We start from the raw sequence: 16,326 nt of genomic DNA, 5'->3' as shown, positions 1-16,326 counted from the left end.
GAGTGAACCAGTAATGGCGGCTGCGGTGGCTTTTATAGTGCATCATGACATCATTTCGGCAGCCAATCACAGCCATGCCAATAGTTAACATGCCTACATGCCTAACAGGATGTGCCCACACTTCGGAGGATTCCCATTGGCTTAATCAAAGCAAGCAGGCTCATAGCATGATGGGAACTTCCGATTCCGATTCCGGTATCCGATATGACAAAAGTATCGGAAGTCAGTATCGGAATTCCGATACCGCTAATATCGGCCGATACTTGCGGTATCGGAATGCTCAACACTAGAAATGAATATTCACTGCATTCCACGCCCATGGGCTTGGAGGGCAATGAATATTCATTTATCTTTAATAATAGTATCTTGATATGATTAGCCCCCAACCCCAGTCCTGGTATGCATGGCCCCATCCTTATAATTGGCCCACACCCCCATCCCCATCCAAATCTTTGTATGCATGGCCCCATCAGAAAACATTTAAAAACAAATCATTACACTTACTTACCCCGCGCTCCCTCACAGCGTCCTGCTCCGGTGCCAGAAACCGCTATATGCTTGTAAGTAGCACATGGCAGGGACGTCACGCGCTGCTCACAAGCAGAGAACAGCTGCCTGGACTGTGCACACAAAGGGCAGTGAGTATTCATTGCTCTTCAGTAGCACGCAGTGTCAGCCACTGGCTTCCTGCTGCTACCGGCGGTCACGTGTGCCGCTACTTAAGAGACTTGAATTTTCATGAATACTCACTATTCTCAGCGCTGCTTACAAGCATAATGCAGTTGCTGGCACCGGAGCAGGATGCTGCAAGGGAGCGCCGGGTAGGAAAGTATAATGTTTTTTTTTTAATGTTTTTTGATGGGGCCACACATATCAGGATAGGCATGGGGGTGGGGGCCACTTATAAGGATGGGGTCCTGCGTACCAGGACGAGATGGGGCCCTGCATACCAGGATGAGATGGGGCCCTGCATACCGGGACAAGATGGGGCCATGCATACAAGGACGAGATGGGGCCATGCATACAAGGACGAGATGGGGCCCTGCATACCAGGATGAGATGGGGCCCTGCATACCAGGACGAGATGGGGCCCTGCATACCAGGACGAGATGGGGCCCTGCATACCAGGATGAGATGGGGCCATGCATACCAAGACGAGATGGGGCCCTGCATACCAGGACGAGATGGGGCCCTGCATACCAGGACGAGATGGGGCCCTGCATACCGGGACGAGATGGGACCATGCATACAAGTACGAGATGGGTCCCTGCATACCAGGACGAGATGGGGCCCTGCATACCAGGACGAGATGGGGCCATGCATACCAGGATAAGGATGAGTTGCAATGCATACTAGGATGAGATATGGGACCATGCATACTAGGACAAGATGGAGGCCCTGCATACCAAGATAAGGATGGGGCCATGCACACCAGAATAAGGATGGGGCCATTCATACCAGGATAGGGATGGGGCCCTGCATACAAGGATAGAGATGGGGCCATGCATACCAGGACAAGATTGTGTCCCTTCATTCCAGGTGTCACGGGGCAGTAAGGGGAAAACAGGGGATATGGAACCACGGCCCCTGAACTGCCTCTAAGACTAAGGGGGTGCTCTGACTTTCCTTAACTTGGGGGTACGCTTAATGGTAGTGAGGCCCAAGTCTCCGACCTGTCCCTCTCCTGCAATGCTCTAGGACAGCAGAGTTAGCCACTTGAAAACAGCAGACAACTGAAGATCCACAGGACTCTGTCAGCTCCTGAACTCCAGCTTGGTTGGTCTCCAAGGAGAAACAATATCACCAACAGTTGGTGCACCTGGTGAGCTTATGTAGGACGGTGGGAGTGGTTTCCGCCTGCATAGGTAATTAATCACAATGCAGTAACACCAGCGGCCACCAGGGGGAAAAACTCACCAGAAGACCAACTAAACATGCAGTAACACCAGCTGCAAAAACTAATATTAACCCCCGATGACCTGAAAAATGGATCGTGACGCCAGGATAAGGATGGAACCATGCATACCAGGATGGGAATGAGGGGGCCATGCATATCAGGAGAGGGATGAGGGGGCCATGCATACCAGGGTAGGGATGAGGGGGCCATGTGTATCAGAATGGGGATGAGGGGGCCATATATACCAGGATAGGGATGAGAGGGCCATATACACCAGGATAGGAGATATTAAGTACAGAATTGACCACATGTTTTGCTTCATTTTTTTCCCCTAATTTCCTCTAAAACCTAGGTGCGTCTTATAGTCCACAAATACGGTAATTTCAAGGAGGATTGTGATAATCTACAGGACAAACATTCCACCTGTGCCCTGATAGATCTCTAAGCTGTGCGTGGCTGATGGCTGTAATATACATTTATTCCCGCCTGCAGGAGATGTGTTGGCTCCAGCCCTGGTGTCATAGATTTACTAAACGTCATGAATTCCATTATGTTTTCCATCCTAAGGAATTCAGATTACTGCACAATCGCTCCTGTAATGGGGGCGCTAATACTTTCTCTACTCTTCCGGTCAGGACTCATAGTGGCTCCAATGGTCCACCATAAATGAGGGCAGCTCCAGTTTAGTGTTCTTCCCTTGTACATACGTTGTTGTTGGGGATGTAACATTTTTTTTATTCTGTCTTTTTCTACCTGTTCCTTCTGTATGATAGTTTGATTGTGGTGGGATCGGCCTTCCTGCCTAATGTGAGTCTGTAACTCCCTGATAGTCTTCAAAAAATCTCTCCATTGCCTCTTCCAAATATCTAAGATCTAAATTTAAAGTGCCCCTGTCAGCAGGATTGTGCACAGTAACCTACAGACACTGTCAGGTCAGCGCCGTTATACTGATTACAGTGATACCTGGTGATGAAATCCGTCTTGTGGTTGTTGTGTAATCTGTATTTGTAGTTTTCAGTTAATGAGATTTTCGTGCTCTGGGGCGGGGCTGTGGGCGGGGCTTTATGTGGTGCTCTGATTACATATTCATCTGTATTGGCTTATGACAGGTCGCTGACCTCTCACTGATCTGCCCCCCATTTTTACATAATGCATATAATAGTGTTGATATTATTGTTGACAACGCCTATAATATTGTGGCTATTGTGACGCCTAGAAAAAATTTTTTACAAGGGACACCAGCGGCGCCTGTCCAGTAGCATCTATCTCTTATAGTTTTTACTGCGCAGGAGCCATCGCCGGTGACATTTTTCTGGATGTAATTTTTTATGTAAAATAGGGGGCAGGTCACTGAAGGATCAGTGTTGTAAGCCAATACAGATGAATATGTACGCATAGCACCACATAAGGCCCCGCCCACAGCCCAACCCACATCCACTCCCACAATCCCACCCCGAAGCATGAGAATCTCATTTACTGAAAACTACAAATAAAGATTAAACATTAACCAGCCCAAGCAAGGCACATCTATTAGATGCGCCAATTCCGACACTTTGCCCGACTTTTCCCACTGGCCCTGTAGTGGTGACAAGTGGGGTTCATATTTGTGGGGTTGATGTCACCTTTGTATTGTCAGGTGACATCAAGCCCAGGACTTAGTAATGGAAAGGTGTCTATACATCTAATATATAAAGCTGAATGTGTGTGTGTGTGTATGTATGTGTGTATGTCCGGGATTGGCATCTGCACCGTCGCAGCTACAGCCACAAAATTTTGCACAGTCACACGTCTGGATCCCAAGAGTGTCATAGCCTATGTTGTGAGGTGAAATTTTAACCCTGCGCGTTCCAATTCACCAAACAATTTTGCCTATTATTCTTATCATTTCTATGGTGTTATCGTCCTTCTGTAAAGCTGGAAAAAACACAATTTATTACCGTGCCAACACAGACCTCCCACTGACACAGACTGCAGTGGGAGCCCAGTATCACACAGGATAGGATTAGATACACGGCTCAGCAGTCAGTATCACACAGGATAGGATTAGATACACGGCTCAGAAGTCAGTATCACACAGGATAGGATTAGATACACAGCTCAGCAGTCAGTATCACACAGGATAGGATTAGACACATGGCTCAGTATTCAGTATCACAGAGGATAGGATTAGATACACAGCTCAGCAGTCAGTATCACAGAGAATAGGAGTAGATACACAGCTCAGCAGTCAGTATCACACAGGATAGGAATAGATACATGGCTCAGCAGACAGTATCACACAGGATAGGATTAGATACACAGCTCAGCAGTCAGTATCACACAGGAGAGGATTAGACACATGGCTCAGCAGTCAGTATCACACAGGATAGGATTAGATACACAGCTCAGCAGACAGTATCACACAGGATAGGATTAGATACACAGCTCATCACACAGTATCACACAGAATAGTATTAGATACACGGCTCAGCAGACAGTATCACACAGAATATGATTAGATACATGGCTCAGCAGTCAGTATCACACAGGACAGGATGAGATACATGGCTCAGCAGTCAGTATCACACAGGATAGGATTAAGTACACGGCTGAGCAGTCAGTAACACACAGGATAGGGTTAGATACACGGTTCAGCAGACGGTATCACACAGGATAGGATTAGATACACGGCTCAGCAGTCAGTATCACACAGGATAGGATTAGATACACGGCTCAGCAGTCAGTATCACACAGCATAGGATTAGATACACTGCTCAGCAGTCAGTATCACACAGCATAGGATTAGATACACAGCTCAGCAGTCAGTATCACACAGGAGAGGATTAGATACGCAGCTCAGCACACAGTATCACACAGAATAGGGTTAGATACACGGCTCAGCAGACGGTATCACACAGGATAGGATTAGATACATCGCTCAGCAGTCAGTATCACACAGGATAGGATTAGATACACAGCTGAGCAGAAAGTATCACACAGTAGAGGATTAGGTACACAGCTCAGCAGACATTATCACACAGGAGACGATTAGTTACACAGCTCAGCAGTCAGTATCACACAGGATAGGATTAGATACACAGCTCAGCAGTCAGTATCACACAGGAGAGGATTAGATACGCAGCTCAGCACACAGTATCACACAGAATAGGGTTAGATACACGGCTCAGCAGACGGTATCACACAGGATAGGATTAGATACATTGCTCAGCAGTCAGTATCACACAGGATAGGATTAGATACACAGCTGAGCAGAAAGTATCACACAGTAGAGGATTAGGTACACAGCTCAGCAGACATTATCACACAGGAGACGATTAGTTACACAGCTCAGCAGACATTATCACACAGGATAGGGTTAGATACACGGCTCAGCAGTCAGTATCACACAGGATAGGATTAGATACACGGCTCAGCAGACATTATCACGCAGGATAGGATTAGCTACACGGCTCAGCAGTCAGTATCACACAGGATAGGATTAGATACCTGGCTCAGCAGTCAGTATCACACAGGAGAGGATTAGATACGCAGCTCAGCAGTCAGTATCACACAGGATAGGATTAGATAAACGGCTCAGCAGACATTATCACACAGGATAGGATTAGATACACGGCTCAGCAGTCAGTATCACACAGGATAGGATTAGATACACGGCTCAGCAGACAGTATCACACAGGATAGGATTAGATACACAGCTCAGCAGTCAGTATCACACAGGATAGGATTAGATACACGGCTCAGCAGACAGTATCACACAGGAGAGGATTAGATACGCAGCTCAGCAGTCAGTATCACACAGGATAGGATTAGATACACGGCTCAGCACTCAGTATCACACAGGATAGGATTAGATACACGGCTCAGCAGACAGTATCACACAGGATAGGATTAGATACACAGCTCAGCAGTCAGTATCACACAGGATAGGATTAGATACACGGCTCAGCAGACAGTATCACACAGGAGAGGATTAGATACGCAGCTCAGCAGTCAGTATCACACAGGATAGGATTAGATACACGGCTCAGCACTCAGTATCACACAGGATAGGATTAGATACACGGCTCAGCAGACAGTATCACACAGGATAGGATTAGATACACAGCTCAGCAGACATTATCACACAGGAGAGGATTAGATACGCAGCTCAGCAGTCAGTATCACACAGGATAGGATTAGATACACGGCTCAGCAGACATTATCACACAGGATAGGATTAGATACACGGCTCAGCAGTCAGTATCACACAGGATAGGATTAGATACACGGCTCAGCAGACAGTATCACACAGGATAGGATTAGATACACAGATACACATGTTGTTTATCAAAAGGCTCTTGAATGAGTTGAAATTAAAATACTATCAATACTTTGGTAATCGTTTAGGCTGTGTGCCCACGATGTGATTTTTAAGCATTTTTGCCGCGAAAACGCTGTGAAAACATTTAAAAATCGTGTACAGAACGCCCCCCATGCATTCCTATGGCATTCCGCACATGCTGTGCTTTTTTCCGCGGCGGAATCGCGGTAAAATCGCGGTGAAATCGCGCTGAAAAAAAAGTGCGATTTCTGGGAAGGAGTCCGATTTTCACTGTGCGTTTTAAAACGCTACGTGGGCACATAGCCTTAGTTAATTTGTGTTGCAAATCTGTAGTGTTGAATATATGATGTGAAATGTTTTTATGTGCAATATAATCATTATAATTTGTGATAACTAACCACAGTTGGTTACTATGCCCGGGCAGCGCCGAGCCCTTCAGCTAGTGGTAAATAAAGACACAGCCAGAATAAAGTCTGTTATTAGAAATAAAACAAAACAGTTTTCCTTTTTTATTTAAAAATAACAAACACAGTTATACTCACCTAACGCATATTTCCACCGAAGACCTCGTTCTCCTGTAATAAAAATAAAAATCAACACTATACCATACCTAATAACCAACAAACCAGACGAATACACATATTTACCAATAAATCTCATGGGTCATGTACATATGGATTAAATACGCCCATCATCAAAATACAGATGAAGCTCAACAAAAAGATGATTTATAGGCAATAATTGTATATAGCAAAGTAAGTTTATTAGAAAACCATTTAAAACCACATGCCAAGATATGGGGAAAGAAGGGAGTGGGCTATAGGCTCACCGCCATGATCATAAATAAACGTGCATAGCCAGTCAACAGACGGTACAATAATATATAATATATAAGAGAGATAATGTGTCTGCCATAAATAATTAAATCAACATCATACCATAATAACATGGACAATTTCAAATGAGACCCTCATCTCCTTATGATAGTAACACCTGTGCACCCTAGGTAACATATAGCCAAACGGCATAACAGAAAAAAATTCCTTTCCTAATGATAAAATTACCTCCAAGGGATAACACAGCAGTACCGCTGTCGGCTGGGGGCTACACGTTCGTTCTCGCGGGATCGCGATGTCTCGCGGTGATTCGCGATGACATCGCGCGAATGACCGCGAGACTTCGCAATCCCGCGAGAACGAACGCCATCGCGGGCATTTTCGCAAAGGACTACTGGGAACGGATGTGTGGAGAGGCGGGAAGGCTGCGCGGGACGTCGGAGGGTGAGAATAACAATATTTTTTATTTTTAAATTCTATTTTTTACAGGGATATGGTGCCCAAAGCCCGGAGGACAGTCTCCTCTCCTCCGGACCGTGGGTACCATCCGCAATTGTTCTGCTTACTTCCCGCATGGTGTGCACAGCCACATGCGGGAAGTAAGCGGAACAAAAAAGATGGCAGCACAGGAATCGCTGCAATACTCGCATCCCCATTCATTAACATTGGACTCGCTAGACTCGCATCGAGTAGCGAGTTTCCGAGTCAGACTCGTTAGAGTCTAGCGATTCCAAGTATTTCAGGATTCGCCCATCCCTAGCGGTGACATCATCGAGGTTTCCAGCCAGGCTGAACTGCAGTGACCTCAGGACCGAAGGAAAAAGGCAGTGATGAGGTCACCACAGTTCAAGCTAAGTGACTTCACAGCAGATCACCGTGAGAATTCTCTGTGTTATTTTTAAATAAAAAATGAAAACTGCGTTTTGTTTTATTTCTAATAAAAGACTTTATTCTGGCTGTGTCTTTATTTACCATATAACTATAGGATTAGTAATGGAGAGGTGTCTTCTAGACACCTCTCCATTACTAAGCCGTGGGCTTGATATCACCTGACAATACAAGGGTAACATCAACCCCATAAATATGAACCCCACTTGCCACCACTACAGGGCAAGTGGGAAGAGTCAGGCAAAATGCCAGAATTGGCGCATCTCATAGATGTGCCTTTTCTGGGCAGCTGCAAGCTGCTTTTTTATCCTGGGAGGGTCAATATCCATGGCCCCTTACAAGCCTGAGAATACCAGACCCCAGTTGTCAGCTTTAGCAATGCTAGTTGTCAAAAATGGGGGGGACCCCATGCTGTTTTTTTAAATTATTATTTAAATAATTAAAAAAACAGTGTTGGGACCCCTCTATTCTTGATAACCAGCCTTGCTGAAGCTGACAGTTGAGGGTTACAGCCCCCAGTTGTGAGTTTTGTCAGACTGGTTATAGAAAATACAGGGGAACCCACACTGTTTTTTTCATTCATTTATTTAGTTATAGTGCAGGCAGTGGGTGAGGAATACTCCCTTCATCCGCTCCTGCTGTCACTGGTCTTAGCAGCAGCAGGTGTAGGTTGATGGGAGTAATAGTCCCAAAAGCCCCCACCTGCTGTCATCATTCTGACTTTAATATAACTCTCATCATTCTCCCTGCCGGCAGAGCAGAGGAGAATGATGAGAGCGTCTTCAGCACCCGCCACCGGGGAACAGCGCTTACTGTACCGCTTCTTCCATGTGGCCATCCATGTGGTACTGATGCTGCACACGGATGTCACAAGTGTTACACACATGTGCCACAATTGTTACACACATGGACATCTCCGGTACCAGAAATATCAGGACGAGTGAAACCGGCCTTATACACAGTTCTCTTTAATTGCCTAATATTTCTTTTTGAAACTCATCTGACAGAAATATTGGAGCTTAGGATAGTATAGATTGTGAAGTCTCCGAGACCCATACTCTAATTACCCCAGAGAGGTTTCACCACTAGTTTCTCATTTATTACTGATGAAGACTGTTGAGTTTGATCATTTCAGTAGTTCCTAATCAGGCGCCATTATTAATATCTGACGTGTGTCACTTTATGTGGTGGTAAGTTTGGAATTCTTCACAAAGAATAATAGGAAACAAATGGATCTTACAAATTATTTTCCAGCTTCGCACTATACCTTACATACGGTTGTACACTACTGTCTGGGCACATGGCAGTGTTCAGAAGGGAAGGAGCGCCATTTAGCTATTTGAATGCAGATCTAGCTGGAATAGTTTGCAGGCATAATGTATCGGGAGCACTGTTCATGGTCACCTGGCAGCTCAAAAGATGTCCACCATGAACATGCTTGGCACTTTCTTCTCTGCTTTCCATATCCCAAGGATTGCCTTGCTCATCCCCCTTTAACACCATTACGTGGATCTGGACGTACACTGGGACCCCTAGGCTTGGACCATGGTGTTACCTGCTATTCTGTGGTGTTAGATGCCAAGAAGAATAGACAGGTAGCCGGGTCAGAACCAGAAGGACAGAATACAAAATCAGAAGACACAAGAGTAGTCAGTAAACGGGCCACGGTCACAACAGGGGATAAATACACAAGCCGCAAGCTGAGCACAGAGGACTGAACCAGAGGAGAACAGCGCTGTATCTGGCAGATTCCGGCCAACGTGCTTTGCGCTTTAGTAGGGTGTGGTACTTTCCAATTGGCTGAAGTAGTGAGCAAATTACTCCAGCTGGACAGCAGGAACAGATCCCAGATGAGATTGGACACACCATATGCAGAAGCCCTAATATAACTAAATGACAGAAAACCAGAATAGTAGAAATCCCCATAAAGTGATTCCATGTTATAAATTAATTCACTGAGGGTTATAATCTATAGGAGGAGTGAATATTTTGACTCCACAGCCACTTTCTGGAAATTAACACACAGTGGATGTTGGAGAGTGAAAATTACACATTTGCCATTTTATTACCCAGCACATAGTGCCCAGATTGTGCTCCAGGAGACACCGCAAATTAAGTGGATTCTTCTCACTATAATGTTGCTAAATACAGGGATCCTAAATGTTGTTTGCGCACACTGCAAGACTCCGAAGTGAGAGCGGATTTTGCCGGATTGGTTTATAGAAACCTTGTTGCTTTTCAACAGCCTTTGAGCCACTAATAGTGTGGGAACCTCTGTTTTTCCATTGACAGATGATGGACCTGAGTGGGGACTTGTTTTTGTGAGATGAGAATTGGTATTATTTTCACCTACATAACATTGATTGGTTTCTTTTTATTTGATATTTGGGAGGCAGAATGAACAAACAGTTGAACACCGCACACTACTGGTTCATCCAACAAGGTTTTCTATTAGACTGTGAACTGTCATTGTCTTGGTAAATAATGAAAGTTTTTTACATAGCTTGCCGTTTTTATGGACAGTTTAAGTAGAAATGTTCAAAAATATAAAACTCAAGGATATTTTATTAAAAAATAATTGTTTTTTATCTTAGCAGATGACTGTACCAGAAGATCAGAGGGACAGCTGACATCTTCAGTTTTTAAATTTGATGATCTTGAAATCCTACAAGATATAACTGAAGGGATTGCTGTTAGTCCAGATATATCATCATCCATTCCCAGCAAAGATCTGTTATCTGGTCTTATGAAACAGGTCCCGCCTTCTGATTCATTACTGACTACTAAGGGAAATCAAAGTCACAAAGGAGGCAATAAAAAACAAACTGCTCCTAAAGCAAAGAAGCCATTTTCATGTTCAGAATGTGGGAAATGCTTTAACAAGAAATCTAATTTTGTTATACACCAGAGAACTCACACAGGGGAGAAGCCTTTTTCCTGTTCAGAATGTGGGAAATATTTTGCACATAAATCAAATTTTGTTACCCACCACAGAACTCACACAGGGGAGAAGCCTTTTTCTTGTTCAGAATGTGGGAAATATTTTGCACAGAAATCAAATTTTGTTACCCACCAGAGAACTCACACAGGGGAGAAGCCTTTTTCCTGTTCAGAATGTGGAAAATGTTTTGCACATAAATCAGATTTTGCTACCTACCAGAGAACTCACACAGGGGAGAAATCTTTTTCATGTTCGGAATGTGGGAAATGTTTTAACACTAAATCATATTGCGTTAAGCACCAGAGAACTCACACAGGGGAGAAGCCTTTTTTCTGTTCAGAATGTGGGAAATGTTTTAACAATAAATCAGATTGTGTAAAGCACCAGAGAACTCACACAGGGGAGAAGCCTTTTTCCTGTTCAGAATGTGGAAAATGTTTTACCAATAAATCAAATTGTGTTAAGCACCAGAGAACCCACACAGGGGAGAAACCTTTTTCCTGTTAATGTGGGAAATATTTAACCAGAAAGCGCTTCTTAATCGCCATCAGAGCAGTCACACAGAGGAGAAGCCTTTTACATTTTCTTAATGTGGGAAATATTTTACTTTTAAATCAACTGTTAATAAACATCAGAGACGTCACATAGGGGAGAAGACTTTTTTCTGTTCATAATGTTTGACTAGATTTAACCACAATTAAATCTTCTTAAATGGGTTGTCTCTTGTCATTCCTCATGATTGCTGACAAAAGGATAAAACTATATACAAAGAATGGTTGCACTCTATCATGCTAAGGCATGTCAATGTGGAATATATGTAATTAGATTTGCAATACAGCTTTAGAATTATAGAAAAAATATATGAGACTCTTAGCATAAAATTTGGCCAAATATCTGCCCACCAGCCATCGTCAAGGCAGCCTCAAATCTGATGGGTACCTACACTGTGTGAATATGTGACAACTCTGGGCTAATACGTCCAAGAGTGGACCCTCTGGGTCGTGGATCAGGAGCCCCTGGGCCGAGCGCACCTGGTGAAGACCGACCTCTGTACAGGGATCGTTAGGGGCAGGACCACAGGGGGCAGAACCGCGACAGCCGGTGCCAGGAGGGACGACTCGATGGACAGGCAGGTAGAGCAAGGATAGCGGGATGGGATAGCGGAAAATACGGGCCAGGAGTACACAGGGAAGGTTCAGAGAAGGGCCACAGGGCAGAGACAGACAGAGGGGAGTGGAGCAGGCCACAGAGCACACAGGGGGAACAGCAAAGGATAGGCAGGGTACACTAGAATAGGTATGGGCCGATGGGTGCAAGGAGTCACACACAATCACCAGGCGCCCTCAGAATAGAGCGGACGCCTGATATATCCAGAGGCCGGAAGTACGCCCTACAGACCCTCCCCTCAGCGACGCCCCCTACTAGCAGAAGAGAGCGGGGGAACGTGCGTGCGCGGCCTAAGGCCGGCGCAGTTACCCGCAGCAGAGCGGGGAGCAGAGCGGAAGTGCGCGTGGACAGGAGGACGCAGGTGAGGGGGAGCTGCGGCGGGCACCGCCGCTGAAGGGGCATCGGCGGGCACGGCCGCCGATGTCACAGTACCCCCCCCCATATGTCCTCCCCTTCTGAGGTTGGTCAGAAATCTTTTCATGATAAGGGGGGCATCGACATTCTCTCGGGGCTCCCAGGACCTCTCCTCTGGACCAAAACCCTTCCAGTCGATAAGAAAAAGAGTTTTACCCTTGACCCTTTTCATAGCCAAAATGTCCTTTACTTCAAAGACATCGTTAGAACAAATTGGCGAGGGAGGGGACATGGAGGTTGGTTTGAACCGATTCAAAACTACAGGTTTAAGGAGCGAGATATGGAAGGCGTTAGGGACCCGGAGCGATGCCGGCAACCTCAATTTGTAGGCTACTTCGTTAATGCGCCCAAGTACTTCAAAAGGCCCGATGTATCGAGGACTTAATTTGTAAGCAGGGACTTTCAGGCGGATATGTTTGGTAGAAAGCCAGACTTTGTCCCCGGGACGGTACGGGGGTAGATCCCTTCGTCTCTTGTCTGCGTGTTTCTTAATTCGGATGCTGGCTACCTCGAGCGCCTCCCTGGTCTCCTTCCAAATTTGCGAAAATTCCTTGGCGAGAGTATCTGCTGCAGGGACTCCAGATGATGCAGAAAAGGGCAACGGAACCCCAGGATTTAGCCCAGTTACCACAAAGAACGGCGTCTTGGACGTTGATTCGCTGGGATGATTATTATGAGCGAATTCCGCCCAAGGTAGGAGTGAGACCCAATTATCCTGATGGGCGTTAGAAAAGTGGCGTAAGTAGGTGGTCAGAATTTGGTTAATCCGTTCCACTTGGCCGTTGGTTTGAGGATGATACGCTGAGGAGAAGTCGAGAGACGTGCCCAGGAGCCGACAGAGGGCCCTCCAGAATCGGGAGGTAAACTGGACCCCTCGATCGGTTACGATTCGTAGAGGAAGACCATGCAGCCTGAAAACCTGGTGGATAAAGATCTCGGCCAACTTTGGAGCAGATGGCAGTCCGAACAAGGGAATAAAGTGGGCCATCTTGGAGAAGCGGTCTGCGACGACTAAGATGGTAGTACATCCAGCAGAGCGAGGCAGATCAGTCACGAAATCCATGGCGATTTGCTGCCAAGGGGCCTCTGGCACAGGCAACGGATGAAGGAGACCGGAGGGCAGAGTCCTTGGAACCTTGTTCTGGGCACAGGTCCTGCAAGAGGCTACAAAGTCCTTTGCATCCTGGTGGAGAGAGGGCCACCAGTAATACCGGGAGAGGAGCAAAAGGGTCTTCTTAATCCCAACGTGCCCAGCAACCTTGGAGGAATGTCCCCAGCGCAGCACTTCCAGACGTTTGTTTGAAGGAACGAAGATAACTTTGGCCGGCTCGATAATATATGATGGATCCTCCTCCTTTTCAGGTGGCTGCAAAGACCTGGAAAGCGCATCAGCTTTGATGTTCTTACTGCCGGGCCGGAAGTGGAGCTTAAACTCAAAACGGGAAAAATACAGGGCCCACCTGGCTTGTCTGGAGTTGAGTCTCTGGGCAGATTGCAGGTAGGCCAAGTTCTTGTGGTCCGTGAAGATAGTAAAGGGATGCACTGCCCCTTCGAGCAGATATCGCCATTCCTCCAGCGCCATCTTAATGGCCAACAATTCCCGGTCCCCAATGGAGTAGTTGCACTCCGCAGGAGAAAAGGATTTGGAGAAGAACCCGCAGGGGACTAGACGTCCGGATGGAGCCTGTTGGGAAAGAACCACCCCAGCTCCAGTGGAGGAGGCATCAACTTCCAGGATGAAGGGCCTACTAGCCACTGGGCGGTGTAGGATCGGAGCAGAGGCAAACGAGCGTTTCAGGGCAAGAAAGGCGTCCTCGGCTTCGGAAGACCAGACGTTAGACTTCGTCCCCTTACGGGTCAGGACCGTGATGGGCTTGGTGACTGTAGAAAAGTGGGGTACAAACTGTCGGTAATAGTTAGCGAAGCCGAGGAAACGCTGGATGGCCTTTATGCCAACTGGACGAGGCCACTGGAGTACCGCGGACAGCTTCTCCGGATCCATCTTAAGGCCGGAATCCGTGATGATATATCCCAAGAAAGGTAACGCTGTTTGCTCGAAGAGGCACTTCTCAATCTTGGCGTAAAGACGATTTTCTCGAAGGCGCTGCAGGACCATGTGTACACTTCTCCGATGGGAGGAGAGATCGGCCGAGAAAACGAGGATATCATCCAAATACACCACCACGCAGGAATAGAGTAGGTCCCGGAACACCTCATTTACGAATTCCTGAAACACCGCCGGAGCATTGCAGAGACCGAACGGCATGACCAAGTATTCATAATGGCCGTCCCGAGTATTGAAGGCCGTCTTCCACTCGTCCCCCGCTCGGATTCGGATTAAGTTGTAAGCTCCCCGCAGATCCAACTTCGTGAAGATTCTGGCCCCCCTCAGCCGGTCGAAGAGTTCAGGAATCAGCGGGAGCGGGTACCGGTTTTTAACAGTGATGTTGTTCAGGCCCCGGTAATCAATACAGGGTCGCAGGGACCCATCTTTCTTCCGGACGAAGAAGAAACCTGCGCCCGCAGGGGACGAGGATTTCCGGATGAACCCCTTGGCCAGATTCTCCTGTATGTATTCCGTCATAGCCGTGGTCTCTGCTGGGGATAGAGGATAAGTTCTCCCTCTGGGAGGGTTGGCTCCGGGGACCAGGTCGATAGGGCAGTCATAGGAGCGATGAGGTGGTAAGGAGTCCGCCTCCTTTTTGCTGAACACATCGGCAAACATGTGATAGGGTGCGGGTAGGCCCGGAAGGTCGGCAGGCTTCGAGCATGGACGGGGACGAGTGAGAGCCCGTAGGCAGTGTTCCTGGCAGGAGTGCCCCCAACGGAGAACTTCCCCAGAGCGCCAGTCAATCACCGGCTCGTGCCGTCTGAGCCAGGGTAGCCCTAGAAGAACAGCATGGGCTAGTTGTGGCAGGACATAAAAGGCTATCTTCTCGAGGTGGAGTGCTCCGATTTGAAGGTCTACTTCGACGGTAACCGTGGTGATGAGTCCGGGTAAAGGTTTACCATCAACGGAGGAAATAGCGCGAGGGTTCCTCAATACAATCACCAGGATCCGGAGTTTATCGACCTCCTCCTGGCGGATAAAATTACCAGCAGCACCCGAGTCCACATACGCCTCCACAGATCCACGCTCCCGACCTGTAATTATCAAAGCTGAAAGGGTAAGGGGGAGAGAGGAATTTTGATCACCTAGGGGGTCCTCTCTTACCTGACCTAGGTGGAGGCATTTCCCGACCTCTCTGGCTTCTCCGGACAAGAACGCACAAAATGGTTGGCACCTCCGCAGTACAGGCAGAGTCCCTTGGTCATCCTCTCCCTGCGCCGTTGCTCGGACAGTCTGACACGATCAATCTGCATTGGCTCAGGAGCGGTACTAACAGGAGATGCAGAGAAACGAGGGACAGGAGCCTGGTACAGCCTAAAGGACCTTCTCTCTCCGACCGCCTCTCGAGCGCGCTCCTGAAAGCGTAGATCAATACGAGTGGCCAGCGAAATAAGGTCCTCCAGAGTGGTGGGGGTGTCTCGCCCGGCAAGCTCATCCTTGATCTTACTGGAGAGGCCTCTCCAAAAGGCTCCCACAAGAGCCTCATTGTTCCACCCCAACTCTGAAGAGAGGGTCCGGAAGCGGATGGCGTATTGCCCCACTGTGAGGGAACCCTGGCGGAGGTTAAAAAGGGCCTCCGTGGAGGATGCTAAGCGACCCGGTTCATCGAATACCTTGCGAAAGGTTTCCAAGAAGGCCTGAATGCTTAACACTACGGGGTCATTCCTCTCCCACAAGGGGTTCACCCAGGACAGAGCCTCACCCTCGAGATGGGACACAATGAACGCCACCTTGGCGCGGTCAGTAGGATAC

The 16,326-nt window shown here is 47.3% G+C and overlaps 1 protein-coding gene across 1 annotated transcript in view; it reads left to right on the top strand.

The window, feature by feature from the left end:
• The window catches only part of LOC141047178 (uncharacterized), an 86,111-nt gene that overhangs the window by 14,404 nt on the left and 55,381 nt on the right, over positions 1-16,326 (top strand). The window contains exon 6 of the mRNA XM_073542133.1: positions 10,540-11,387. Within this exon, the coding sequence (XP_073398234.1) occupies positions 10,540-11,387 (848 nt within the window). The remainder of the gene's footprint in view (positions 1-10,539; positions 11,388-16,326) is intronic.

This window comes from Dendrobates tinctorius, unplaced genomic scaffold, assembly GCF_039654945.1.
Source record: "Dendrobates tinctorius isolate UK_male_01 unplaced genomic scaffold, ASM3965494v1 ptg000126l, whole genome shotgun sequence".
NCBI classification, from domain to species: domain Eukaryota; kingdom Metazoa; phylum Chordata; class Amphibia; order Anura; family Dendrobatidae; genus Dendrobates; species Dendrobates tinctorius.
The sequence above is the reverse complement of the archived record's forward strand: the minus strand, read 5'-3'. Positions and strand labels throughout refer to the sequence as shown.